This window comes from Raphanus sativus, chromosome 3 (assembly GCF_000801105.2).
Source record: "Raphanus sativus cultivar WK10039 chromosome 3, ASM80110v3, whole genome shotgun sequence".
Lineage (NCBI taxonomy): Eukaryota > Viridiplantae > Streptophyta > Magnoliopsida > Brassicales > Brassicaceae > Raphanus > Raphanus sativus.
This window is the reverse complement of record NC_079513.1, coordinates 22,667,484-22,694,580: the sequence shown is the minus strand read 5'-3', so window position 1 is coordinate 22,694,580 and position 27,097 is coordinate 22,667,484. Positions and strand designations below refer to the sequence as shown.

Genomic DNA, 27,097 nt, shown 5'->3' with positions numbered 1-27,097 from the left:
TTTCTGAATCTGGACTAGTCAACATCAGAATCCGCACTTTGACTAGTCTTTCTTGTTTTCCACACTTTGACTAGATCTAGTCAAATTTTGATTTTCTATGCAATGTTTTTCCGCACTTTCTTTATTTCTTTTTTTGACTCAAAGTAGTATAAATATGTAAACACTTTGATCATTTTAATCACACATTGATTTTTTCTTTCTTTTGAGATTTTCTCTCTTTGTTCTTGGTTGAACATTTCTTAGTTTCTTGGTGAGGTTATCTCCAAGTCTCGATCCTTCTTTTGTTGGACCGGTGCGTCACATCCAGCAACGATCGAAGTCTGGTAGTATCATTGGGCCTTTCCGCATCCCATTGTGTCACCATTCATCCCACCAGTTCTCTATCCTTCCGGATCAGAGTCCATATCTTCTCTTACCGGACGAGTGCCTTTCCTTGGGTCTATCAAATGGTGTCATTGGCTTTAGGGTCGTTGATTCAATGCTTTGACTGGAAAAAAGTGAACGGTGAAGAGATTGATATGGCTGAGAATCCTGGAATGGCTATGCGTAAGCTCGTGCCGTTACGAGCCGTTTGCCATCAGCGTCCCATTATGGCTAGTCTCTTTGCTTAAATTTGCACTATATTAAGTCACCCGGTTCACCTTTAATAAAATATTTAGTTGTTGAAATATGTAGTCATCTGAGTATATGTTTCACTAATAGTAAAAACTCCAAATATCAAACCACAAAAACTGGTATAGCTAGACACCCTTTAGGTTGTCTCTAAATATTTTACACTTTATTTCATAAAAGTAAACTATAAACTATGGACTTATATAAGTTTTATTCGACGAAACAAAATATAGACTTAGTTCAGAGATCAAAGATCTAACGGTTTCACAGGAACAAGTAGAAGATCATGTTTCTTATGGGCAGTGAGTCCAAAAGCTTCATCCATGTCAATATTTTCAACCTCCGCACCTTCTGGCAACTTCCAGTCAAATTGATACAAAAGATTCGCAAGACCAAACTCAACTGTTGTAGCCCCCATGTACATTGCTGGACAAATTCTTCGGCCACCTCCAAACGGTAGCAACTCAAAGTGTTGCCCGTTTGCCTCAATGTCACAGTCCATAAACCTCTCTGGGACAAACTCTTCTGGATCTTTCCATACCTGGGGATCGCGTCCAATACCCCATGTGTTGACATGAAGCCTTGTCTTGGGTTGAATGGTGTAGCCGTTGATCTTGAACTCAGATGTTACTTCTCTTGGCACTAGAAGAGGTGACACTGGATGTAACCTCCACGTTTCTTTGATCACCATTTTCAAGTAGTTGAGTTGATATGTTTCATCTAAGCTTATGATTCTTTCTTTCTTGTTTTCCCCTATCTTCTCTCTGATTTCGGATTGAACTTTCTTCATCACTCTTGGGTTTCTTGCGAGTTCCGCCATTGCCCATGTCATGGTTATCGCGGAAGTATTGATTCCCCCTAGAAGAATGTTCTACAGACAAAGATAGTTAGTATCAAACATTAGAAATCCTAAGAAAAAGAAAAAAAAAAAAAAACATTAGAAACCCTCCATGACAAAAACAAGATTTTTTTTTTGTCAACACAAAAACAAAAATTATTATTATTTAACAAGATTTCTTTTAATGAGGTATGGCTTATTATACTTACCATCAAGATAGCTTTGATATGGTTTCTTGTGAGTTTGCCATATCCAAGAACAGCTTCTTCCTTCTCCAGCTTCAAGAGCAAGTCCACAAAATCATCTTCACTTCTATCTTCTCTGTTTTTCTGTAAATGTAAATCAATCATTTGTTCATAGAAAGCATCTAGATCTCTCATGCTTCTCTCTCTCCTTGCATGTAAACCTGTGAACCTATCAAAGATCCAACCGGTATATGGGAAAAAATCTGAAGCAGAGAAGCTCCCCATCATCTCAATAGCCTCATTGACTAAACCTTGGAACTTTTCATTGTTGAGCACAGTCCCTTGAAAGCTCACACCAAATGATGCCTTGCAAACCACGTTAACATTTAGAGAAAGAAACGTCTCGCTCAAGTTAATCGGAGTTTCCTCAGAAGCAGACTCAGTGATTGAAGTAATCAGCTTCTTCATCTCCGTCTTCTTGATGGGTTGAATCAAGTTCACTTGTTTAGTACTGAAGAGCTCTCTAACACACAGCTTCCTTAACTCTTTCCAGTAATCATCATAACGAGAGAAAGCAATGTCTCTGTAATTGTAAGAAAACTTTCTTGCACCTGAAGATAATCAAAACCTCTAATTAATTAAGAGAATCATAGAAAGAAACTAATGATAATATACATACCTTCCACGCTTGGACGGCTACAACAATCGAGGTCATGATCTCTAAGAACTTGTCTGGCTGTTTCAGGGGAAGAAACAACAACTGTTGGAACTCTTCCAAGTTTCACTAACATTACGGGGCCATACTTTTTTGAGAGTTCCCATAGAGACCGATGTGGTAAGATTCCCAGCTGGTGCAAGTTTCCTATGAGCGGTAAGCCAGGAGGAGAGGGTGGTTGCCGACCGTGCTGCTTAGTGCGTTTCACGGCGGCGATTAGGATAAAGATGAGGAAGAGAAGCGATAGAAGCCAAACCACTACTGCCATGTTCTTAACACGTTTCAGGTTTGTACGCGAGTTAAGTGATGATGAAGCAAAGCTCTTGCTTTTTATATGCACAAATTTTTGTCACCTTATTGTAAAGAGATAATGTCTTTTACCTAACAAATAGTTATCATTATTTAAAACAAAAAGATGGTCCAACACGGCATTTGCTGCTTCACAGAGCAAAACTACGTTTTATATTTGTAATCATATATGATATGGCATAGAACATTGTAAAAGTAATCAACTCCTTGCACTTAACTCGCCTTAGCTGCCTAAAAGTATCTCCAACTAATTGATATTTTCACTTCTATGTGTTTTTTTCTTTTGAGCAACACACTTCTATGTGATATAATAGAAAAAATAGTGTTTCATTTTACCTTTATTTATTTTTAGAAAATACAGATTGCTATTAGCATTTCCCTATTATAAAATCTTTTTTTTCAAAATAATCTTTTAATTTTTAAAAATTTATAGTGTAAATAATGTTAGTTATCAACTTTCATAAAATAAATAAAAAGTATCATTTGTAAAATTAAAATAAATCTTTTGGGTTGACAAAAAAAATCTTTTGGGTTGACAAAAAAAAATCTTTTGAAAATATTTCTTATATAAAAAATAATAGAATAATACGTTGAAGAGAAGTACATCTATTTTTAAGAGCTATTCTATTTTGTAAATAAAAATAGAGGAATATACTGGAGATGGTCTTATTGCATGATTCTTAAGGTGAGGTTTTTAGCGTAATATAAAAACTGTCTCTTAACTTTTAACTAAAAAAAATTAAGAACCGTTTTAAGTTACAACAACACAAACCGCTACACTCTAACCAAACAATGGCTAAACATCACAATAACCAAATCGTTAACCAAAAAAATCTCTGGTTAATCTACTAATAAAGCTTAGGACATGATTAATGCAGGTCTCTTAGAGAAGATCTCTTCTTTAAGAGACGTTCTCTTAACTTTTTCTTAGTTAAAAGCTAAGGGACCATCTCTTATTTTCGCCAAAAACCTCTCCATAAGAGACATGCATTAATCATGGCCTTAAACCAGCATACTAGCCTGTCTCATCAAAAAGCATTTTCAGATTCTTCCGAAAATTCACAGTAGTAATCTGCCATCCAATCCAATCTCGAGATAATCAGGAAGGGTTTCGTTTCTGTTTCAAGAATCGTATGGTTTCAGTTTTAAGAACTTGAGACTCTCTGTCTCTCTCAGACCACTGTGCTGGTGTAGTTTGGGAAGAGTCTGACAAGTTTGTTAACAGAATCTGAGTGGAACTTCCTTGCCAATAGATAACATGGTCTTCTAATACCGTTCAATGTACACGGCCAATGAAGCTCTTCTCCACGCTAAGAACAACAAAAACAAAAAAAAAAAGACAGAAGATAAAGTAAGAGAAACACTTCACAGTTTCAGTGTTTTGGAATAAGCAATGTACCTTGCCAACGCTTGTCACGTGTACACTCACGTCGTCGGACTGCAAGGAGCCCGAGGAGGTAAATTATATATCAAATAAAAGCGAAAAAACCAAAGAGAGGAGATAGAGAATTTGGAAACTAAAACTTTAGAAATGTGTTGAAAAAGTGGCGTTGTGACATTACGGTGATATTTTTCAAGAACTTGAGTGAGATATCGGGAGCTCTGTATGTCTTTGGATGCCATCTACGCTCAGACCAATCAACATATGTGACTGACCAGTACGAGATTCCTCCCGGATCAAGCATCTTTTGAAGAAGACCAACAAAACATATCATTAAGGCGGACAAGAATCAAAGAAGTTGCATTAGTTAATTGATCCACTCACATGGAAGAATGTAGGCAAGCCCCATTGAAAGTTTCTACGAGGATATCTAAACATTAACAAGATATAAAAATTTGTAAAAAGTGATGAGAGAGACAAATGAGACATTCATCCAAAAAACTCAACAGATACTCGTTTGTTATGCGTTACATGTTGATTTGTCCATCTTAGTTTTATAATTAACATTGTTTAAACTATGTTACAAATATTAATATTTTATTTAGGTGATACTTTGTTTGAGATACTAAGAATAATTTCATTAGAGAGTTCTCAAATGAAATTCTCAAATATATATCTAAAAGTATTAGTTGAAGATAGCTACAATTAAATACGAATATTAAATATATATATATATATATATGTATATTTTAAAAATTCTCATTGGGATTGCTACAATGGATGTAGGTGTTCTTGCAGTCTGTCAAACTATAATATTTGACAAGAAAAATACTGAATTTGTTTCTTGTTGCGGCTGTAATTGCTTCTAAACTAGTTTACAAATATATATTGAAACTTTAGTATACGAATATATTACATGCTTCTGGATGCTTTTCTTAGTAATATTACTTCCATCATATAATAAAAGCTGTTCTTTCCTTTTCCCTGGATTTATTTTCTTTCTAAATGTTCAGAAAATACAGTTTCAGTTCTGAGTAAAAAACTACATAGATGACTGATGTCATATTGCATGTGACCGAATCAGTTGTGATCTTTTTTTCTCTGCGTCTCAGAAATACACGAGCAAATATTACATAAGCATCACAACAAAGTAAATCTCTTTTTTTAAACTATCAGCAGAGTTTTATATTTAAATATCAGATTCGTATCGGATCATCAACTAGACCAACTATCATCGGATTCGTATAGTGATGACGCTACCTACCGTATTATCAACGTAAAGATGTCTAAACTACCCATGATCTTAAATTTAACGACCTCGAAATAAATGTCTAAAGATTACTTAAATATTTAAAATTTGGTCCATCATCGGTAGTACTGAACTACTGATAAACGTTCGAGTAATGTCAGAACAATTACCAGCATTACATATTGATGTCTATATTAAATTAGATAGCTTTGATGCTAAAGTTTTATATTTGATGCTCTAAATGTGCATTAAGCATTCCAGTGTGCGAGTAGAGAAACTGTTTGAAAGTAACACCATTGTTAACATAATGAATATATAGCCACTACTGACCCATTTGATAAACTCGAGTCCTAGACAATTTTGGACCCCGCTCTATGTTCTGCGGATCTTGTTTAATTTATATTATCGTGAGATCATGGCGATTTGACACCCGTATAGCATGCAAGATTATTTGTTATTATAGAGTAAATTACACTACGTAAAATGAAATGGAATTGCAAGACTAAAAAAAAGGTCGTAGAGACTAGAGATCATATAAATTGACGGTTCAAACAGGTGACGTAGTAATATAGAAAAGGAAATCGCCAGTATACCAAACTTGAGATTCATCACACTACATTTAAAAGAACCATTACATATAATATTAATTTTGAACCGATTTAAGACGAGAAGACAAAAGAAAAGTACATAATATTTGAACATCATATCGAGCGAGTTCTAACATCTAAGAGATCAATGTCGGTTAACACGACACAGATAATAATCCTAAAACGTACCAAAAGCCACCGACTAAAATTATTTCCCTTGATTAATTAAAACGCTAATTATTCTACTTTAGTTATATCAAAATATTATTAATTTAATGGTACAAAACGAGCTGACGATCGCAAGAAGAACACAAATACTTCCTCTTGATCTTGAAACAGCGGAACGAAACAAAACATCCATTTTCTTTCGACATCAAGCATTTGCACTTTACCTCCACAATACGGACACGATCCAGGTGCTTGCTGTCTACCTAGCTCTGTCTCTTCATCATCGCATAAACACACCAGACACATTCTTTTTCTTTTTTTTTCAGATCTGATTCTTCTCTCTATCTGTTTTTTGGGGAGATTTATAGTTCTTTTTCTTGTTCTCAACTTCCTACGGAGGCTTTTATTGAAATATTTTTTGAAGTTTTTTTCAATGTCGCATATGGGATATTTGGTTGGTGCACAGGGCATGAACGAGACTTTATAGAGAAAAGAGGAGAAAAACGGATTTGCTTTTTTAGCCGTTTTATTATTACTTTACTCTTTTTGTTGGTATGTATTTACTGTTTTATAAGAAAGATATTTGCTGACCCAATTATATGTCAAATTTGTTCATTTATATTGAAAGCAAAGTATTAATAAATAATTTGAGAATAATATACTGACAAATGCTTTATATTCTTATTACTTAATTCAACTTTTCTTCACGAGTCAGGTACAACAGTTATATAACGAAAGCTCTGCTCATTTTCTTCTTAATCAGTTTCAAAACCCAATGTTGAAAGTTGGTTAACGTAAGGAACCAAAGTTAAAAATAAATCATACATTAGGCTAACATTATCGGTCAGTCCCTTAAGGGTCCCTAAGAAGGGGAGAGGGCCATAAAACATCAGAACCAAGGTAAAAAGAGGAAGAAAAACCCTTAATTAAGGGACAAATAAGATGAGTCCTTGTGAATCCTTGTACTATTCATTTGGGGACTTTCATTTGGGGACTTATTGATAATGTTGCCCTAACTCACACACATATATATTTGAATTAACTATAAATTTTCAGGTTTTGGTTCATGGTTTGTATGTTAAGTCTAAAACCAGCGTTGATGATATGGGAAATATCCAGAAATAATAAACCATATTCGATAACATGTTTAGAAATGAGAGACTCAAAATTAAACGATTGCTTTTGTTAAAGTGAGTCAAAATTAAATTATTTGTAAATGCGGAAACCATCCGTGCGTGTTGGATTGAAAATAATGTACAAGTGAAATCAAAGGTAAAACATTGCAAGCTAAAATTGTACAATTAAGAGCAAACATAAAGTATGGTTACGTTAATGGCGGGGCTAGTGTGTTCGTAATGTGATAACACAATTACGTTAAAGAGGTTAGAATGTAGTAATGCATATTGACATCTACAACCCCACAAGTTCACAAGACGACAATGTTCTCCGTTAGATTTACTTTGATTTCATCGCCTATTAATTGTCACTTTTTATATAGAGTACAGTGTGTGTTCAAAAAAAAAAAAGTAGAGTACAGCGAATTACAAATATTAGTTTTTTTTTGTGTGGAGATGATACCTTGGACAATACTGCCTTTCGTTGAAATTTTCAAAAATCTTCACATATCATCACAATTGTAAATGGCGATGACTGCATCTCCATTTTTTCCATCATTTAAAAAAAAACTGTTTCATTCTCATTTCATCTTCCCATCAATCTTCTTTCACAGTATCACTATATCTCACCATAACTTCCATCTACTGTCGTTTATGTTATTTCCGGTTCTCTTCAGTGTATATTATTTACATTATCTTTCTGAAGTATTTATTACAGAAACATCAAAATTTATATGATGTAGGTCTTAACATGTTATATGAAACAATACACGGAGTTGCATCGCATTACACGTTAAACCAAGTGATGGTAGTTTAGTGTTAATATTTTAGGATTTTGGTTCATATCCACATCAGTTCTCAATTTGATTTTCCTTCAAAACTAAATTATAATTATTTGGTTATTCTGGATTTCAGCATAAGTAATTTATATGATAGATCTTAACTGATGATAGATCAACTCCTGGCATTAGTCAGAAGATATTTCAAATTTGGGTTAGGTGATGCAGATAAATATTTGGAATATTTCCATATATCTTATCATTAATTTTATAAATTATTTGATAATTATCTTAATATTTTAGGGTTTTATGGTTTTCTTATATATAGTTTTTTAGACTCTATGGTTGTATTCAGTTTATGATGATTTAATAAAAAGAGTTTTCTATAAGAGGTTTTAATAAACCACTGAGAAGAATATTCTCAAACCCTAAAGAGGTTTTTATAAACCACTGTGAAGAGTATTCACAACCCCTAAGAACTTTTAATTAAGCATTGTGAATAGTATTCACAAACCCTAGATTCGTGTATTCTTGGAATAAACGGATCTAGTTCTATCCCTAGAAGCTTCCGCTACATCATTAGGCGATGTGATAGCCAATCTATTTTGTACCACTAAGTGTATTTTTTTCGAGATCGACTGGGTCAACCTGTAAGATATATCAAAAAAAAAGTAAACTAATTTTAGTATATGTCGACCGACTGTTACTAGTTACAAGTGGTATGTTGTTCTACGAAAACGCAAGTTTGCTAAAGAAGTATGTAACTACGTTACATAGAAACGGAAACGGATACGCGGAAACAGATACGCGGAAGCGGAATCGCGTGAAAGCGTAGAAGCGAATTTTTTTAAAAAAATAGAAAACGAATTCGTGTTGGAAGCGTATATCTAAACACGGGATATCGAGGTCTCAACATGAAAATCGACGGCTCAAAGTTTTATTGTCGCATTCGCCATAAATTTTAGCAACGTCCCCCTCTCTTCTTGTATTTACAAGCCAACAGAATCTCTGGCCCAAGGTTTTACAACACACCAGAAGTTTTCTTTGGTTAGATAGTTTTTTTTTTCCTTTTTGGTTTAAGAAAACGTAGATCATTACTTTAATTCAAAAGTTAAGTACAGTTTTCTAGTTGATGCTGGTAAAATATATTTGTTTGTACTATATTACATAAAATTACATCATCTTAACTATGGAAAATCTTTATCAAAAGAAATGTATCATATGATCCCTTTCTAAAAAGATGTTTAGATGCATATTGCTTCAAATAATTTACACCATTTTAAACTATAAGGAACTTTAAAAAGTGATCTCAAGCGACACAGACAACATTAGAAAGAAAAAAACCTCGTGTGCTAACAAATGTTTACACTAAGAGAATGCATATTTGTTTGGTGTAAATGATCATCCAACTTATGAGATCTAGGAGAAAGGGTCAAGTTTTAAGAGTAGGTGTAAGGTGATCATTTAAGAAATATTTACATTTTAAGTTTAACTATTGTATAATTAAATTATAATAGCTAGACTTTTCTAATAATCTACCTCCTCTCATCATATCTCACTTAATATAATTTCTCTCACATTGATTTCTGTCCCCATCTATCGTTTACAATTTGGACTTATTGACGAAGTACGAAACGAACTCATAATGTCGACAAGTAAAAATCAAATAATGGACAATGGTCAAGGACATAAATTAACACATGGCTAGTAAGTCTAGTATAGATGCTCTCGTGTCTGTTCTAGGGTTTTGTACGTTTAAAGTTTTCTAAACGACAAACAATAGCAAATTATTTCTTCAAAACCAAAATTTCGTGACCAATAACGAAACATACTCATGTATCATACGGTCATACGGACGATGTATGAGTATGACTGATTTCAGGACTCAAGTCGGGTCTCTGATCCCCTCGCTGACTCCATCTCGCTTCATCTCAACACGAATCGTCTCTCTCTCTCCATTCTCTGCATGCACGCGATGCAACTCTTCGGTATCTCCTCCTAGAGTTTTTGATTTGGGCTTGGGCAAGCCTAACAATCATTCTATTTTCTCATTTTGGTTATGGTTCTACTCATAAATGTAAGGCCCTTGGCCTATTATTAAGCCCAGCTTGTAAACTCTTTGGTCTCATGATTTTAAATAGAAAATAATTTAGCAAAAAAAAGAGTCGGGTTTTGCTGATGCCAGAGAAAATTAATGGGCTTGATCACTGTTTCAGGACTCAAGTCGGGTTTTGGTGATACCAGAGCAAATTAATGGGCTTGATCACTGGTTCTCAACCAATATCCAATCCGATATCGAATGTCTTTGGAACATTGGAACAGGCCTGGAACCACATAATTCGTTTCCTAATGTGCTGTACACAGTTTAGGATGATTAAATAAGGGAAATTGGACTGTATGACCAAGAAAAAAAACATAATTAGAGAAGTAACCAAATGCCCTATTTTTTCTTATACGTACATTTCATTTTATGTAATATTGTTGTTTTGTCCTCAAAAAAAACAACCGGTTGAACCTGCTGAAAAAAATAAAAAATCATAATTATTAATTGTGTAAAGTAATTCGTGGAGTTTTAAGAATCATATCATCTTTTTCAATTTATTTTGGTAAATTTTTAGAAACGGAAGGATCTCCGTCAACGGTTTTGTTCGATCGATCTTTTCCAATCCACCGATTTTCTCCACAGCCTTTAACTTTTTCATTCTCTGTAACAGGGTCCTCTTCTTCTTGTTTGAGATCATCAGTGATAGAAAGAGCATGCCACACTGTCTTCAAAAGGTGAAGAAGAAGTTACCACTGCGTTCCCAGAAAAGTTTTGTGGAAGTAAATCTATGTCACATGTAAGAGAAGATAAATAGTGTTTGGTACTGTGTTCTATTCTATTTTATTCATATAGAATAGAAATGTAAAAATTATGTATTCTCATGTTTTGTTATAAGATAAATATGTTACTATTTTGTTATCATATTCCATTTCATTTGAGGTTACTAAAAGTAGAAACAAATCGGTATGGTTGAGATTAGCATTAATTTCTTTCATGCAATCAAATACATTTCATAATTTCACCAATATGTACTATGTTATGCTATTATGTTCCATTCTATGTGGATTTTAGGTTTATATTTGAGTTTATGGTTTATATTTGTATTTAGGATTTACTGGTTAAAGTTTATGGATTAGCATTTAGGGGTTAGGGTGAGAGTGAGATAAGATTTAGTTTACTGCCTGCGAAAATGTTTTTTTTTTCTCTTTTTTTTTTACCTGCGAAGATGTTGGGTCCGATTGGTAATGGCTGTAGCTTTAGTTTTTTGGCTGTAGAATTATAGCTGTAGATATTTTGCTGTAGCTCTAGAATTTTGACTCTAAGATTTTAGCTGTAATTTTTTTAAAGCATGATTGGTATACATCAGTTGTATATTAATATTATGCACATGTATTTAATACCATATTAACATGTACGAAATTAAATTTCTAAACTTGTTTTATTTTATTGAATAAATAAAATAATAATTCTTAAAATTTTAAATTTTTAAAGAATTTTATAATAATATTTTTTTGCGTAATAATAATTAATATTTACGACTACCACGAGTATTCAATAATTTCATTAGCAGTCCCTCCATATAGACTCCATATATTAAAACTCTATAGCTTATAAATATTATAAAAATATATATTAAACTTAGATATACAAAAACAACGGACAAAATAGAATAGTATAATAAGATTGTGCACAAAATATTATTGACTAGTGAATTATTTAATTAATATCAACTAAACAAAATAGTTCATGCGATAGGTTCATGCTTAAACTAAAAACCAGTCCATTATCAAAATAGTTCATGCGATAGAAATAGAATTATTATTTATTCTATTCTTTCTTTAAAAGTTAAATGAAATGTCACATTTTTTTTTGGAAAGCTGATAAAAGTGAGCTGTAGACATTTGGCTTTCTAAATCACTTTCACAGACGTTCATCTAATAAATTGTGTAGACATGAAAATGTTAGTAAAGTTTGATTGCTTTAGATTTAGTGCTTTAGGTTTAAAAATGATGTCTACAGCACTCACAGCTTTTACCAATCATCACCGTTATGGCCACGGCGGTGCCAAAATTCATATACGATGACTGATAGCGTTCAGATACCAACTTATAAGTTATCCTTACTTTCTAGAAAACTATATCAAAAGCTTAATTTGCTGCATTCCACGTTAGACTAATAAAAGTTTAAAACTAATAAAAAGTTAAATTTTGTAATTTTTAAATTGTAATAGAAACTCTACTAATTCAGAATAAGTAGAATAAAAAACCTTTTTAACTTTTATCTTTTTATTAATTTCTTACTTACGTTATTAAAATTCGGGATAATTATGTAAAAATTAGTGCATATAATTAATTTATAACTTACGGTTTATTTTACTTATTTAAATTCTGATTTTTCCATAATTAACCCGTTTTAAAAATATTCATCTAACTTATAACCTAGGACTTGTATTGACCTAGTTGTCGTCGTTGCTTGCTTATAACTGGTTGTTCAGAATCTCTATTTCGTGTCACTCCTTTGAGATTCTGGCCTTGGAAGGATTTTCCAAACAAGTAGCTACTTTTTTTAAAAAAAACTAGTAGCTACTTTGTCAATTATATAATGGATTTGATAAGCGAGTTGCCAGAAGCGCTGCTCTTGAGTATATTGTCGCTATTGCCTGCGCAAGATGTTGCGTCAACGATGCTTTTGTCTAAACGATGGCGGTTTCTTTGGACATCCGTGCCAAGACTTGAATATGATGACAGCTACCAGAGTATTGCATACAGAAGGTTTTCCCGTTTCGTAGACAGGTTTTTGTTTCTTCACGAAGGTCCTGTGATAGAGACTTTGCATTTTAAACTTGGTAAAACCTGTGGTGGTGAAGATATCCGAGTGTGGATTAGAGCTGCAGATAAATGCTGTGTGCGTGAGTTGATTTTCGAAATCGACGCGTCGTCTAATGATTCTCCACCCATAGTACTTCCAAGTAGTTTGTACACAGGGTGTAGAATGCTTGTGACTTTGAAACTAAATAAAGTGATCCTTGAAGATACTTCTTCCTCTATTGCTTTCCCATCTCTTAAAAATTTGAGCCTTGTATCTGTGGAGTACCCTGGTGATGAATTTGTTAGTAGTCTTTTATCAAGTTGTCATGTTCTTGAAGACTTGCACGTGGAACAATGTTCATCTGACAACGTGACTATTTTCAACGTTAGAGTTCCTTCTCTAAAGAGTTTGGTCTTGCATGCATTAGCTGATGATGATGATGATGATGATGAATATGGGTTTGTGATAGATACTCCTTCATTGGAGTGGTTGGACATTGTAGATTACAGGGAAGGGTTTTGCATCATTGAGAATGGCATGCCTAAGATTATGACGGCAAGTTTTGACGTCAATTATTCCCATTCTGGGGAGATTATGCGTACTATTACTTCAGTCAAGCGTCTCGATTTATGTTTATCAACTTCATCAAAGGTACCTGTTCTTTACTTGCATGCTATTGTTATACGTATTCCTATAGCGACTTCTCTTATGGTCAAATCTCTTGTATATATGCAGAATGCGTATCCATCTGGTAGCGTCTTCTGCTGTCTTGCACATTTAAAGATATGCACATGTCAGACAGAGTGGTTGGAACTACTTATGTGTATGCTCAGATATTCCCCTAAACTACAATCTCTCAGACTCAAACAGGTTCTTTTCATCTCAAATTATTCAACTTTTTTGATTAGTATATCTATGATGATCTCTAATGCACTGTATTTCTTTCCTGTCAATCTATACTAGTACCATGAAATTGAGGCTTGTAACCCGCGTCCCTGTTGGACTGAACCGAACTCAGTTCCTGATTGTCTGGTATCGAGTCTTGAAGCTCTTGAATGGGTAGGATATGAAGGAACAGAAGAAGAAAAAGAAGTAGTGGCATTCATCCTAAGAAGCGCAAAATGTTTAGAGAGAGTAACCATCTACTCTAGTTCTAAAGACCCTTGCAAGAAACTTGAACTTGTTAAAGAGTTGTCGTTTCTGCCAAGGTGTTCAAGTTCATGTAATTTTCTATTTGACTGAAGTTTAGGTATGTTTTTGTGTGTGTTTGGTTGCATAATCTTTGAAATGTTGAAAGTTTATGTTTTAGCTCTTTGTATTTTCTCAACTATACTATTCCTGCATACTCTATCAGGCTTGAAATAATGATTACTTATATATTGTTATCAATGTGTCTTGATTCTCTTCGAAAAATTTGGCTTCAACAACATAATCAAAGCTCTTGGAGAAACAGTCGAGCAGAAAACTATAAATATTCTACATAGATATAATATCAAAGAAAAATATAAATATAATTAAAAAGACATAAATATGAAAATTGAATTTAAAAAAAAAAATATATCTGTCTTTTAAATGACGGGTCAAAATCTAGTTGCATATTATATTTGTATTATATTATATGGAACATAACATTGTAAAAGTAATCAACTCCTTATGCTTAACTGCTAATAGCTCAAGTTACAACAACATAAACCGGTACACTCTAACCATCACAATAACCAAAAAAAAATCTCTGGTTATACTAATAAAGCTTAACCAGCAGAGTATGTAGCCTGTCTCATCCAAAAGCATTTTCAAATTCTTCAGAAAATTTACAGTAATCTGCCATCCAATCCAACCTCGAGATAATCAGGAAGTGTTTCGTTCCTGTTTTCGTATGGTACAGTTCCAAGAACTTGAGTCTGTCTTTACCTCTCTCTCTCTCAGACCACTGTGCTGGTGTAGTTTGGGAAGAGTCTGACCAGTTTGTTAACAGAATCTGAGTGGAACTTCCTTGCGAACAGATAACATGGTCTTCTTATACCGTTCCATGTACATGGCCAATGAAGCTCTTCTCCCCGCTAAAAAGAATAACAAACAACCAAACAAACATAAAGATAAGTGAAGAGAAATAGTTCAGTGTTTCAGTGTTTTGGAACGAGCAAGTACCTTGCCAACGCTTGTCACGTGTACACTCACGTCATCGGACTGCAAGAAACCGAGGAGAGGAAGTACATATATAAGATGTTTAGTTGATGTGTAGAAAGGAGAGGTGTTGGTGACATTAATACCGTGATGTTTTTCAAGAACTTAAGTGAGATATCGCGAGCTCTGTAAGTCTTTGGATGCCATCTACGCTCAGACCAATCAACATATGTGACTGACCAGTTCGAGATTCCTCCCGGATCAAGCATCTTTTTGAAGAAAGACCAACAAAACATATCATTAAGGAGGACAAGAATCAAAGAAAGAGAGTTGCACTAATTAATTGATCAACTCACATGGAAGAATGTAGGGAGGTAATGTTCATCCGCGATGCAGTTCTTGTTTGCTTCTACCCCAGGCTGAAAAATCATGTGAGAATTATTATCACATCAAAACTGATACTTCAAACTTACAGAGCTCACTCATAAACAGTTAGAGAGATATTATAATGGCTACAATAATGCAAACTTACTCTGCAGTACCGCCGGAATTTAGAGTAGTAGAGATTATCAGCCATCACTATCAAAGCGTGTTGACGCTTCATCGTGAACCACTGCACCAAAAGGAGACAAGTCGGAACCAAACAGAACAATCTATACAACTCAGGGATGAAGTTTTAAAAGAGTAGTTTAATATACCTGAGCGCCTTTTCTGAAATCTTGCCTAGGGATTTCAGGTAACATGTGATCCATGTGTCTGCCTGTCCCATGAGGGCCACGATCCTCAAAACTTTGACAGAGATAAAGAAAAGCAAAGCAAGCATTAATGAATGAATAAATACTAGTGGTAGAAAGATGATGTTTCTGAGAGTCATTTATTTTTTATACCTGTCAATGAAGCTGACATTCCCCTGCATCAAGTATCTATACGTGTAGTCAAACGTATGCAACGGTATGCAGCTGCAAAAAGTAAGTTTTAGAAGAGAGAACAAAAGGTTTATGATGATGAATCAATCACCTCTCTGAAAGAAGAACAAAGTGTTGGTTGTCTGGATCCTCAAGAGCATTTGCTAGAAGCCGTCTCTCAGCATCAACCATAGAGATCCTTCCCCAAGTAACCTGATCACTATGAATCTCCCGGTCTGAAAAGTGACGGCTGATGTGAACCGGTCTTAGCCTCGACGGGTGTATATAAACAGTGAACCTCCCTTCTTGCCCCTGGAGAAACTCATCCCAGAGCTTCTCAAACGGCAAAGTGCCAGGGGTCAAGAACATGAAAGCTATCTTCGATCTAGAGGTCAGAGCAGGAGGAGTTCTGAGTATGTCTCTTATCACAACTCGAGCGGCGACTTCCTCGTCGGTGTGTTTCCTCACGTGGACGTCAAGCCATCCTGAGAGAGCGGCTTGGCAGCCTCTGCTGGACAGACCCTCGCAAGCAGCAGGGGGTTTAACGTTGTGTTGTGGTGGGTACGTGTAAGTGCAGATCAAGAGGAGGCTCGTGATGCAGACTGATAGAAGGATCAGTAAAGGTTTCTTTAGAGAAGAGCGGTTACGAAGAGGCGAGTGTAGGTTCTGTGTCTCCCCCATTTGAGAGTAAAGTTTGAATCTTTATTTAACTTCTTTTACACATTTGAGATAAAAAAACCTGAAGATGGAAATGGAGTTAATTTAGAAACAATTTTATTGAAAGGATGAATCTTTATGACTCTTAAACGCAAACTATCTTTAGAAACATGAATTAAATACGCAATGTCCCCACACGTTTTGGTGTAAAATCCTGTCTAAAGGGTGGAGCAAGTGCACGTTGTTATTGTGAGTGAGTAGAAGAGATTCTCACCCCACACAACGTACGACGCAATCAAGACTTTACTTCCTCCTGATTCTTTTTGCTCCACAAGCTAATACACTTACAAACAAACACCAAAGTAGAATTAATTTGCAAAAACAAAGTAGAGTAAAAGTTCAGTAGAGTTATTACAATACCTGCTTGATTCCCGCAGAATTGGTAATGAAAAGAGAAGATTGGTAGACCAAAATAGAATCTTTGTCCGAGCCCAGATCTTAAAGATGAGAGTTTGATGATCTTAGTAGCTTAAGATCTAGGGCTCTAGAATCAAAACGACAAGCGTTTAAAGATAGATAAGAGAGGATAAATGTTTATATATGGATTTGTGTGTGTCGAGTGAAGAAGATACAAGTGTGTATTTGTTTATTGAGAAGACGATTCAGATCCTCGATTTGTTTTCTCTCTCTCTGCTTTTGAATAAAGAAATTAAAAAAGGAAAAGAAATCAGACAAGTGGTTGTTCAGAAAAAGAAAATGAAGTCAGACAAGTGTTCACTGTTCAGAGACTTTTTTTTCTTTTTTTCTTTTCTAAATCTGGATGAGACTAGAAGCATTATTATTGGCACAAATTATTTTGAATTATATAATATTAAGAGAAATATCCTAGGATAACAATAAAAATATTTTTTTTGTCATAAATATAAATTCGAGTGATCAAAATGTCTAAAATGTTTTATTAAAAAGGTAAATTTACACATATATACTCTTTTTGATTAATTAATCTAAACTTTGGAGTTTAGATTTAAAGGTTGAGGATGAATTAAGATTTAAAATTTTATAGAATAAAAAACAACTATTAAAAATTTTAAAAAGAAAATTATAAAAATAGTTTCAGAAAATATTTTCGAATTTCAGAAAGAAAACTAAAAATAAAATTTTATAAAAATTTCAAATTTAAAACTAGAGAAAATATTTATTTATCTGTATTTATATATATCTAGGGTATAAAATCTTTTTAGCTATTAAATTAATTTTGTTGATCATTTTCTTCTCTAGAAAGTCTTTTTGTTACAAAAACTTGAGAATTGACCTAATATTAATATATTTCTTGTTCTTACTAAGCTTTAAATTTCAAATATTTCTCCTACTCCTACTGTTTATCCATAGTGTTGCAGCTTACCCAAAAAAAAACGATAATATATTACACTATAAATATTGTTCAACAAAAATTGAGAGTTTGGTGAACAATCTAGTTAAAAGTTGAAATTTGTTACCTGCAGCTGTAATGTAAATAAGTCACACAATGAAATAATTCACTAAATTAAATTAATGCTGGAACTATACAATGAATTGATTTTTTTTTTGTCGAGTTCTGGAATGATACAATCATACAATGAATTGAATTTACGCCAAAGAGAACAAAATAAAATCAAACTTTCGTCAGTTAAGTAAAAGCTAAACAATGACTACAGAAAGCTTACACCGTTTAAGCCCAAACAAACTTTTCAAGTTTAGGCCCGTAATAGAAAACCGGAGCAACTAAACCAAACCGAAAGTCTGAAAACCACACTGATCGAGTTGATTCAACCGGGTCCGACCACGATCACCAACCGGACTTTGGATAAATACCAAGTTTGGATTATTTTGCGTCACCCTAAACCCTAAAAAGATTCATCGCCGTTCGTCCTTTTCTCCTCACTCTTGGTAAGAACCTTCTTTGATTCCCCGCTTTAATCAGCAATACATTCGTATTCAATTTATCTCAAATCCCAAATTAAAAGCCACAGTTTTTACGCAGCTCCAGAAGAACCAGCACAGCTCTAAAAAAAGCTTAAAATGTCAACTCGGCCTGAGCTGCTAGCGCCGCCGGAGATATTCTATGATGATTCCGAGGCTCGCAAGTATACTTCCTCCTCACGTATCGTCGAAATTCAGGTGCTTTTAATTCTTCTTGCCCCTGAAAAAAAAAAAATATCTCACTGTTTTTTTTTCTTCCTGAACTTAGCCACTTGTTGTGATCTCTTACATATTTAGTCCTTATGGTTATTATTATTTATAGGCGAGGTTGTCTGAGAGAGCTTTGGAGCTTCTTGCTTTGCCTGAAGATGATGTTCCTAGATTCTTACTCGATATTGGTAAATTAAAAATTTATTCTTTTAATCTACTTAATATGATGAGTAATTTTGATATAGCACTGTTGCAAAAGGGGAGATTGAGTAATGGTCACTGTTGTGGTTTAGGTTGTGGATCTGGCCTGAGCGGGGAAACAATCTCTGAAAATGGGCACCACTGATTGGTCTTGACATTTCAGCCTCAATGCTTAGTAAGTTTAAATCATTAGAGTTTACTAAGGATTCATTCATGTACCCCCTTCAATGGCTTGTCTCTCTATTAGAATCTCTAAGCAAACTTTATATTGTAATAACCAATGTAGACGTTGCTGTTGAACGAGAAGTTGAGGGTGATCTTTTACTTGGTGATATGGGTCAGGTATGTCTGTCTGTCCCTCTCTAGGTTATTTTTGAAATTTATTAGAAATTGCTTATTCATTTATTATCATGTCTCTCAGGGATTAGGTCTCCGTGCAGGAGTCATAGACGGAGCCATCAGTATATCCGCTGTTCAGGTCTTACTTCTCAAACCACCTTTATGATTATTTTTAATATATACTGCCATAGTTTTTGACCAGCCATTCCTCTTTTTTTCATATGATTTCAGTGGTTATGCAATGCGGACAAGTCATCGCATGAACCTCGTTTGAGGCTAAAGTACGTGTCAATCATTCTACTTCAGAGCTTGAGTTTAATAAGACAGCGTCTAATCTTTTTTTTTGACAACTCAGGGCTTTTTTTGGGTCACTATACCGATGCTTATCAAGAGGAGCAAGGGCAGTTTTCCAAGTGTACCCTGAGAGTATCGCTCAGCGTGAGTTGATTCTTGGCCAGGCCTTAAAAGCTGGATTTGGTGGTGGACTCGTTGTTGACTACCCTCACAGGTACCGTTCTTGTGTTGATTTCACAAACACACACACATTTAACACTTTGGCGTGTTCTCTGACAACGTGCAGTACTAAGAAGAGAAAAGAGTTCCTGGTCCTCACATGCGGTTCGGTTCCAACCAGTATTAACGATGGGCATAAAGACTCGGATGATGACGACGATGATAGCGAAGACGAAGAGAATGGAATGGTAAAATGATATATATCCAAATCTCATTTTACCGTCTTGATTGCTTTTGTTTACCATTCTTGGTTTTGTCTGTGAAAAGGTATGTGTGTCGGATAGGAATAGGCCAAGGAAGAAGCAGAGAACGAACAAGAAAGGGAAAGGAAGGGAATGGGTTTTGAGGAAGAAGGAACAAAGTAGAAGGAAAGGAAACGATGTTCCTGCTGATTCCAAGTACACCGCTAGGAAACGCAAGTCGCGTTTCTGATTTTTTTTTCTTACTACTAGTTTTTGAAAACGCTAATCTATAGCGTTTTCATTATGTTTTGTCGTTGAAAGATGAGATACCGAACGTCCTTACTGTTTCTACATTTTTGTGCGCTACCCAAAACCTGTGTGGCTACTTGTAATATGCATCAATTTTTATCCTCTTCTGTTTTTAAAATTAAAAGTTGTCCGCCAATTTATCCATAGGTTCAATCAAGTGAGGGATTATGTTATGTATCTTCCTCGTCAAGGCAAAATCGTTAAGGATAAAGAGCATTGCTTAATCTGTCTCGACGCTGTTGTTCTGTTCTCAATGTGTCGACGATGTTGTTCTGTTCTCATGTTTTATGTCGATAGGTTCGGTCATCGGTCCAATTTCCAAAACCGAGCTTGCTCGTTGTGGATAATCTTCTGAAATTATAATTTTTTTTCAGATGCAGTTGAAGTAAGCATGTCCCTAAGTCCATTTTCGTTATCTAATCAGCACAAGGAATCCAACATGCATTTCAAGAATGAACACTAGCACCTTCACCAAATTGAAAAATGAAGATTGGACATAAACACTGGACATGATGTTACATCCTAATGAATGCTTTCCCAACCCACTAAACTCATGTTGATGTATATATTTGTGTACCCGTTCCACCGGCCACATCAAGATGCTCCATCCCTGCAAATGGACTCTCAGCTTCGCAACGAGTCTGTAATGAGAAAGACCATCAAAAGTGTCAATTTTTATACAAAGAGTAAAATCATAACAATTTTGATAACACAAAGAGTATATAAACAAGGAAATCCAAAGCCTATGCAAGCCAGCGCTCATGACATCATTCATGATATCATAACGTTGGTGAAAACGTTGCAGAGCGCACGTGTCGTTATTACATGACATACCGGTGCGAGAACCGGGAAAGTTTTTGTTTATCTAGTCTGGACGGAGTACTGATTGGGCTAGTAACGGCCCATTATGAGTTTTAAACTATTAATTGATCGATGATTGTTTGGATCCACGATGGGGGGAAGAAGAAAACGAAGACGAACGGAGGGTATTGTGTGCGGCGAGGAGACAAGTGGAAGTGACGAACTCGTTTACACGTTAGTGCATTCACCTCTTTCTTTCTCTCTCTAATTTCGTTTAGGCATGATGAGAGACCATGCATTAAATTTAGGCCTGGGCGTTCGGGTACCCGTTGGCGTTCGGATCGGGTTTTTCGGATTTTCGGGTTTTCGGGTTTACGCTCCTAGGTCCCATAGTAAAATTTCATTAGTACGGGTCGGGTTCGGATAATAACACTTCGGGTTCGGTTAAAAATTATATTGCATCCTAAAACCCATAAAGTAACCATATATCTTTCGGGTTCGGGTTATATCGGTTCGGTTCGGATATAACCAAAGTAAAAAAACAAAAACTTAAAGAAAAACATAAAAAAAAACAACTAAATTAATAAAAATTAATCTATCATACATAAAATTGCTAAAATAACAATAAAATGTTAAATCAAGCATGAAAACAAACATTATTTGTAAACAATATACATTATATTATAGAGAGTATACTTGTTATTCCAATGAACAAATTATAAATTACTTATTTATAACTAATTGTGTACTTAAAATATTTTTAATATTGTTAACATTGTTAATATTTATTATTATATATCATATTACCACGAATATTAAATTTAATAACTAAAATACTTATATATATATTTCAAAATATTTATATTAACTATTAGTTTCGGGTTTTTCGGGTTACCCGTTCGGGTTCGGTTAATAACACTTCGGGTTCGGATATTTTTTATACCACCCTACAAAACCCGTTCGGGTATTTTTACATTTCGGGTCGGATAACGGGTCGGGTTTTTCGGTTCGGGTTCGGTTCGGATTTCGGGTTCCGGATTTTATGCCCATGCCTAATTAAATTTAGCTTATGCAGGGAAGCACGATTAATCAATCATTTTTTTAAATAGCCATTTGCAAGTCTACGAATTTAATAAAACTAATATTGGAATGAACATTTGATTTTGTTTTGCCCAGTGACTTTCTCTCTCTCTCTCTCCATCTGAAAAAGCGGGAAGTCTCACCACAAAGTTCGTTTTTACTTTTTCGGATCATCACATTTTCTTTTTCTCCCTTTTTTTTTACCAAATCTTTCAAGAGAGGATGATGCACGCAGCTTTGCACCTTGTTCTAGACACCAATCTGTAGAAAAAAAGGTATTTCCTTTGTAATAATTCCTCGTTAGATTCACAGAGATAATTCTGCATCAGCTTCATGCATCAAATTTATAATGGTCCTGCTCCTGTATTTTTTTTTTTCTTTTGTGCATGTGGTGGGGGGATTCGATCGCCTCGAAATCAATCATTTTTTTTACGAATCTGGCTGCATGTCCATCTCTCATATGAATTTTCCTTCTTCTTGCTCTTGTTTGCTGGTCGAATACTCTGTTTTTGTGCCTTTTGTCTGAATTTTTTTTTGAAGCTACTCTTGAGGATCATGGTTACGGTTATTATGTTTTGGTTGAGTAGATGATAGGAAATGTTAAGAAAAAATATGAATTCAGTAGAAGTTTCGTCTCCCAATTACAATGGTTGTTTCAGTGAAAAAGTCCCAATGCATTTCTCCTTAAAATTATCTTTGCAGGTTTGGTTTGTTTCTTCAAGCTGAGCAGAGTTTAAGCTTTCCTTATTTTAAAGCAACAAAAAAAAACTAGAATGGCGACGTTTTCGATGAGAGATTTAGATGAGGCTCTCCAAGGATGTGGCCAGAAATCGTAACCTTCTCTCTCACTCTTTTTTTCTAACTTTACTCCTTACATATTCTTATATCTACTGATTGTTGTTGTGTTATACAGCGGGATTGAAATATGGCGCATCGAGAACTTCAAACCTGTCGCTGTCCCAGAAGAGTCCCATGGCAAATTCTTCTCCGGGGATTCCTATATAGTCTTAAAGGTTCGTTCGTGTTTATATCTCTGGTTGATTATATTATTATACTTCTTGATAGTATCTAAAACCACTTCTTAATCTAACTGTATCTCACGCCAGACCACTGCTTCAAGAGGCGGTTCCCTGCATCACGATATTCACTACTGGCTCGGTAAAGACTCCAGTCAGGACGAACATGGTTCTGTAGCCGTTAAGACAGTCGAGTTAGACTCAGCGTTAGGTGGGCGTGCTGTTCAGTACCGAGAAGTACAGGGTCACGAGACCGAGAAGTTCCTTTCCTACTTCAAACCTTGCATTATACCTCAGGAAGGTGGAGTCGCTTCCGGGTTCAACCACGTCAAGCCCGAGGAGCACCAGACTCGTCTCTATATCTGCAAAGGCAAACATGTCGTCCGTGTCAAAGAGGCATGTCATTTTTTGACAATGCCCCTGAAAAGTTCTTTTTGACAATGTCCGTGTCTGATTGTTCTTTATCTCATTTACAGGTTCCGTTTGTTCGATCGACGCTCAACCACGACGACGTCTTCATTCTCGATACAGAGTCCAAAATTTTTCAGTTCAGTGGTTCCAATTCGAGTATACAAGAAAGAGCAAAAGCTCTTGAGGTTGTTCAGTACATTAAAGACACGTACCATGACGGAAAGTGCGAGATCGCAGCTGTGGATGATGGGAGGATGATGGCTGATGCTGAAGCTGGAGAGTTTTGGGAACTGTTCGGCGGGTTTGCTCCGCTTCCTAAGAGATCAGCAGTCAGTGATGACCAAACCGCCGAGTCTGACGGGACCAAACTCTTCAGGTAAAACAGAACACATTTTGATTTTAAGACAAAAGCTCATTACTGGCACATACGGTAATGTTCTGACGTGGAGACATGTTTTGGTCTTGTTCTAGTGTGGAGAAGGGACAGACAGAAGCAGTAGAGGCTGAGAGTTTGGAGAAAGAGGTATTAGACACTAACAAATGTTATATTCTCGATTGCGGTCTCGAAGTGTTCGTTTGGAAGGGACGTAATACTTCAATCGACCAAAGAAAGAACGCGACTGAAGCTGCAGAGGTAACTACATTTCTTCTCAACATGCACCGAACCAACCAATAGTGTCTAGTTTTGATGAGTTTTGTTCACTGTTGTCATATTATTATTATTATTTTTCAGGGATTTTTCCGTTCGTCTGAACGTCCAAAATCAAACCTGATCAGTGTGATGGAAGGGTTTGAAACAGTGATGTTCCGATCTAAGTTTGATTCATGGCCTGTTACAAGTACAGTAGCTGAGCCACGGCAAGGCAGAGGCAAAGTTGCAGGTGTAGTAGACTATTACTTATACTATTGGCATTGATCAAATTGCTGATTTGTTTTCTTCAACAGCTCTTTTGCAAAAGCAAGGAGTTAACGTTGAAGGCCTGGTTAAGACTTCTTCACCTACTTCTAAAGACGAACCCAAGCCATACATTGATGGCACAGGAAATCTCCAGGTAGTTACTCCGTGCATTGATATGTTTGAGTAATCAAATATATAGTCTCTTTAACTATGAAATTTTTGCAGGTCTGGCGAATAAATAACGAGGAAAAGATCCTTCTGGAAGGAGCGGAGCAATCGAAGTTCTATAGCGGAGATTGTTATATATTGCAGTACTCATATCCTGGAGATGACAGAGAGGAATATCTAGTGGGTACTTGGCTAGGAAAGCAAAGCGTCGAGGTACATTTCATCACATACATATAGCTTTTTCTCTCTCTCTCTCTATATATATATATGTGTGCTCACTGATGATGATGATATATAGGAAGACAGAGCATGTGCTATTTCCATGGCAAGCAAGATGGTTGAATCCATGAAGTTTATGCCGGCTCAGGTGCATGCTTCTTCCCGTTATAGATTCTAAGTTCTGTATACATTTTTGGATATGAATTTATTAGTGTAATCCGTGCAGGCTCGCATTTACGAGGGAAAAGAACCGATTCAGTTTTTCGTGATCATGCAAAGCTTCATCACATTTAAGGTAATATCTAAGTTTTTCTGTTGTAGTTTTGAATTTGATATTTTAATCTCTATTAGAAAAAAAAAATCGTTTTCATTGTCTCAGGGGGGTCTAAGTGATGCGTTCAAGAAGTACATAGCAGAGAACGAAGTCCCTGATAATACTTATGATGCAGAAGGTGTTGCGTTGTTTAGAGTTCAAGGTTCTGGACCAGAGGACATGCAAGCCATACAGATAGATGCGGTACGTGTACTAAAATATCATATAGCTTTCTGGTTCATCAGTTCAGTACATGTGTGTTCATTTAGTATCTGGTTCCAACAGGTTTCCACAAGGTTGAATTCTTCGTACTGCTATATATTACATGGTGATTCAACTGTTTTCACTTGGTGTGGCAATCTCACTACCTCGGATGATCAAGAACTTATGGAGAGAATGTTGGATCTGATTAAGGTAAAACATGTCTTAGTGAGCTTGCCCTCCTTATATCTCCCATTTGCTTGAACCTCTGGTCTCTTGGTTTTTCTTCTGTACAGCCAGATGAACACACCAAGTCACAAAAGGAAGGTATAGAGTCCGAACAGTTCTGGGAACTATTAGGAGGAAAATCAGAATATCCGAGCAAGAAGATCAAGAAGGATGGAGAGAGTGATCCTCATCTCTTCTCTTGCACATTCTCAAACGGTAAAAACCATTTGCCAGCATTATATTATTTCTCAATCAAACAATTGATCTAACTAACTTGTCATTTGCATTTCTGGTGGGTTTTTGTTCTTGTGGATGTTGCTATCTTACCAGAAACTCTAAAGGTAAACGTATGGTTTTTCATTTCTATTAACCCATGTTTATGTTATGATCCTACATCTCATCTTTCTTTTTTATTCCCATATATAGGTTACAGAGATCTTCAACTTCACTCAAGATGATTTGATGACTGAAGACATCTTCATTCTTGATTGTCACACTGAAGTATATGTCTGGGTCGGGCAACAAGTTGACCCCAAGAAGAAACCGCAAGTGTTAGCCATTGGAGAGGTACTTAAAAGATTGCATTCAACTAGATAATAGAGTAACGTAGTTAGTTGTTCTCATATATATATCCTCTGCCATGTGTTGTCTTCCTCAAACAGAAATTCCTTAAGCTTGATTTCCTCCTGGAGAACCTATCAAGCGAAACACCGATATACATCGTAACTGAAGGAAACGAACCTCCATTTTTCACCCGGTTCTTCACTTGGGACTCTTCTAAATCTGCAGTAAGTCACTTCTCTTTCTCTCCACACTTGCCCGAAACTAGCTTGACCGAGTCTAACACTGCTTCATGCAGATGCATGGAGACTCTTTCCAGAGAAAGCTCGCAATCCTAACAAACAAAGGAAAGCCGCTTCTAAATGTAAAAACCTTTTACCTCATTTAGTTACATGTTTGCAGAATCATTCTTTTGGTTTCTGTCTTTAGATTTTGTGTCCTTTTTTTTTTTTTGCTTAGAAACCTAAAAGGAGAGTACCGGTGTACAGCGGGAGGTCCAGCGTTGTCCCAGACAAAGCGCAGCCCCGGTCAAGAAGTGTGACCTCTACCGCAGACAGATCACGTGTGAGGGGACGGTCTCCAGCTTTCAACGCACTTGCTGCGAACTTTGGGAACGTAAGCACAAGAAACCTGTCAACTCCACCACCTATGGTTGGCCCAATGGTCAGGAAGCTTTACCCCAAGTCCCACGCACCAGACCTCACAAAGCTAGCCCCCAAATCCGCAGCTATTGCTGCCCGCACAGCGATTTTCGAGAAACCTAAGCCTCCTCCTCAAGAAACACCAACTAGCCCATCTGAAGGTCTGCACCCCAAACTATTGATTTGGTGAGATAACTCGAGTTCTTGAGCTTTATACTAATCTTTTTTGATGTATGAAGGTACAAACGGAGCAGAGACGACAGAGGATGAATCAATGAGCAACATTAAAGAAGGAGAAGAAGAAGAAGCAGAAGAGGAAAGTAACCTCCCTACATTCCCATACGAACGCCTCACCACCGACTCAGAGGATC

The 27,097-nt window shown here is 35.8% G+C and overlaps 4 protein-coding genes and 2 pseudogenes across 6 annotated transcripts; 3 read left to right on the top strand and 3 right to left on the bottom strand.

Annotated features, from left to right (window-relative positions):
- Positions 1 to 715: 715 nt before the first annotated feature.
- Positions 716 to 2,659, bottom strand: LOC108835100 (cytochrome P450 71B10-like). The gene is made up of 3 exons (XM_018608399.2): positions 2,315 to 2,659; positions 1,660 to 2,246; positions 716 to 1,483 (listed from the first exon to the last, which is right to left on the bottom strand). The coding sequence occupies exons 1-3, from the start codon at positions 2,616 to 2,618 to the stop codon at positions 860 to 862; spliced, it is 1,515 nt and encodes a 504-aa protein (XP_018463901.2). The 5' UTR covers positions 2,619 to 2,659; the 3' UTR covers positions 716 to 859.
- A 3,169-nt stretch (positions 2,660 to 5,828) lies between these two features.
- LOC108835101 (uncharacterized) lies at positions 5,829 to 6,496 on the bottom strand (annotated as a pseudogene).
- Positions 6,497 to 12,395: 5,899 nt separating this feature from the next.
- LOC130509476 (probable FBD-associated F-box protein At1g32375) lies at positions 12,396 to 14,165 on the top strand. 2 transcript variants are annotated; one of them, XM_057005536.1, is made up of 3 exons: positions 12,398 to 13,441; positions 13,526 to 13,660; positions 13,754 to 14,158. In XM_057005536.1, exons 1-3 carry the CDS (start codon positions 12,584 to 12,586, stop codon positions 14,030 to 14,032), a joined length of 1,272 nt encoding a protein of 423 aa, XP_056861516.1. In that variant the 5' UTR covers positions 12,398 to 12,583; the 3' UTR covers positions 14,033 to 14,158. The 2 variants fall into 2 exon arrangements, with proteins under 2 accessions (XP_056861515.1, XP_056861516.1); XM_057005535.1 differs by having other exon boundaries at positions 12,396 to 13,660; positions 13,754 to 14,165.
- A 213-nt stretch (positions 14,166 to 14,378) lies between these two features.
- LOC108848049 (glycosyltransferase BC10) lies at positions 14,379 to 17,185 on the bottom strand. Of its 2 annotated transcripts, none has more exons than XM_018621454.2 (10): positions 16,897 to 17,185; positions 16,751 to 16,819; positions 15,932 to 16,558; positions 15,802 to 15,873; positions 15,613 to 15,703; positions 15,447 to 15,527; positions 15,271 to 15,333; positions 15,061 to 15,183; positions 14,939 to 14,977; positions 14,379 to 14,850 (listed from the first exon to the last, which is right to left on the bottom strand). In XM_018621454.2, the coding sequence occupies exons 3-10, from the start codon at positions 16,498 to 16,500 to the stop codon at positions 14,713 to 14,715; spliced, it is 1,176 nt and encodes a 391-aa protein (XP_018476956.1). In that variant the 5' UTR covers positions 16,501 to 16,558; positions 16,751 to 16,819; positions 16,897 to 17,185; the 3' UTR covers positions 14,379 to 14,712. The 2 variants fall into 2 exon arrangements, with proteins under 2 accessions (XP_018476956.1, XP_018476957.1); XM_018621455.2 differs by having other exon boundaries at positions 16,751 to 16,811.
- A 1,064-nt stretch (positions 17,186 to 18,249) lies between these two features.
- LOC130509275 (18S rRNA (guanine-N(7))-methyltransferase RID2-like) lies at positions 18,250 to 20,292 on the top strand (annotated as a pseudogene).
- Positions 20,293 to 21,306: 1,014 nt separating this feature from the next.
- Positions 21,307 to 27,096, top strand: LOC130510101 (villin-5-like; the record flags this gene model as incomplete). The annotated part of the gene is made up of 20 exons (XM_057006448.1): positions 21,307 to 22,345; positions 22,773 to 22,902; positions 22,984 to 23,083; positions 23,177 to 23,482; positions 23,563 to 23,873; positions 23,969 to 24,131; positions 24,231 to 24,378; positions 24,443 to 24,549; positions 24,621 to 24,776; positions 24,862 to 24,930; positions 25,009 to 25,077; positions 25,162 to 25,299; positions 25,381 to 25,509; positions 25,593 to 25,740; positions 25,855 to 25,865; positions 25,951 to 26,091; positions 26,187 to 26,312; positions 26,384 to 26,449; positions 26,545 to 26,887; positions 26,966 to 27,096. Coding segments are annotated over exons 2-20 (2,721 nt in total), but the record flags the coding sequence as incomplete, so codon positions are not given.
- Position 27,097: the final 1 nt, after the last annotated feature.

Bases quoted from the DNA above. Each gene is read 5' to 3' on its own strand.
- LOC108835100 (XM_018608399.2), bottom strand. From the start codon at position 2,618: ATGGCAGTAGTGGTTTGGCTTCTATCGCTTCTCTTCCTCATCTTTATC. The intron at 2,247-2,314 runs GTATGTATATTA...GATTATCTTCAG, and splicing joins TAGCCGTCCAAGCGTGGAAG to GTGCAAGAAAGTTTTCTTAC. The intron at 1,484-1,659 runs GTAAGTATAATA...CTTTGTCTGTAG, and splicing joins ATATCAAAGCTATCTTGATG to AACATTCTTCTAGGGGGAAT.
- LOC130509476 (XM_057005535.1), top strand. From the start codon at position 12,584: ATGGATTTGATAAGCGAGTTGCCAGAAGCGCTGCTCTTGAGTATATTG. The intron at 13,661-13,753 runs GTTCTTTTCATC...AATCTATACTAG, and splicing joins AATCTCTCAGACTCAAACAG to TACCATGAAATTGAGGCTTG.
- LOC108848049 (XM_018621454.2), bottom strand. From the start codon at position 16,500: ATGGGGGAGACACAGAACCTACACTCGCCTCTTCGTAACCGCTCTTCT. The intron at 15,704-15,801 runs GTATAAAAAATA...TCTCTGTCAAAG, and splicing joins AATGTCAGCTTCATTGACAG to TTTTGAGGATCGTGGCCCTC. The intron at 15,184-15,270 runs GTGAGTTGATCA...TTCTTCAAAAAG, and splicing joins ACCTCCCTACATTCTTCCAT to ATGCTTGATCCGGGAGGAAT.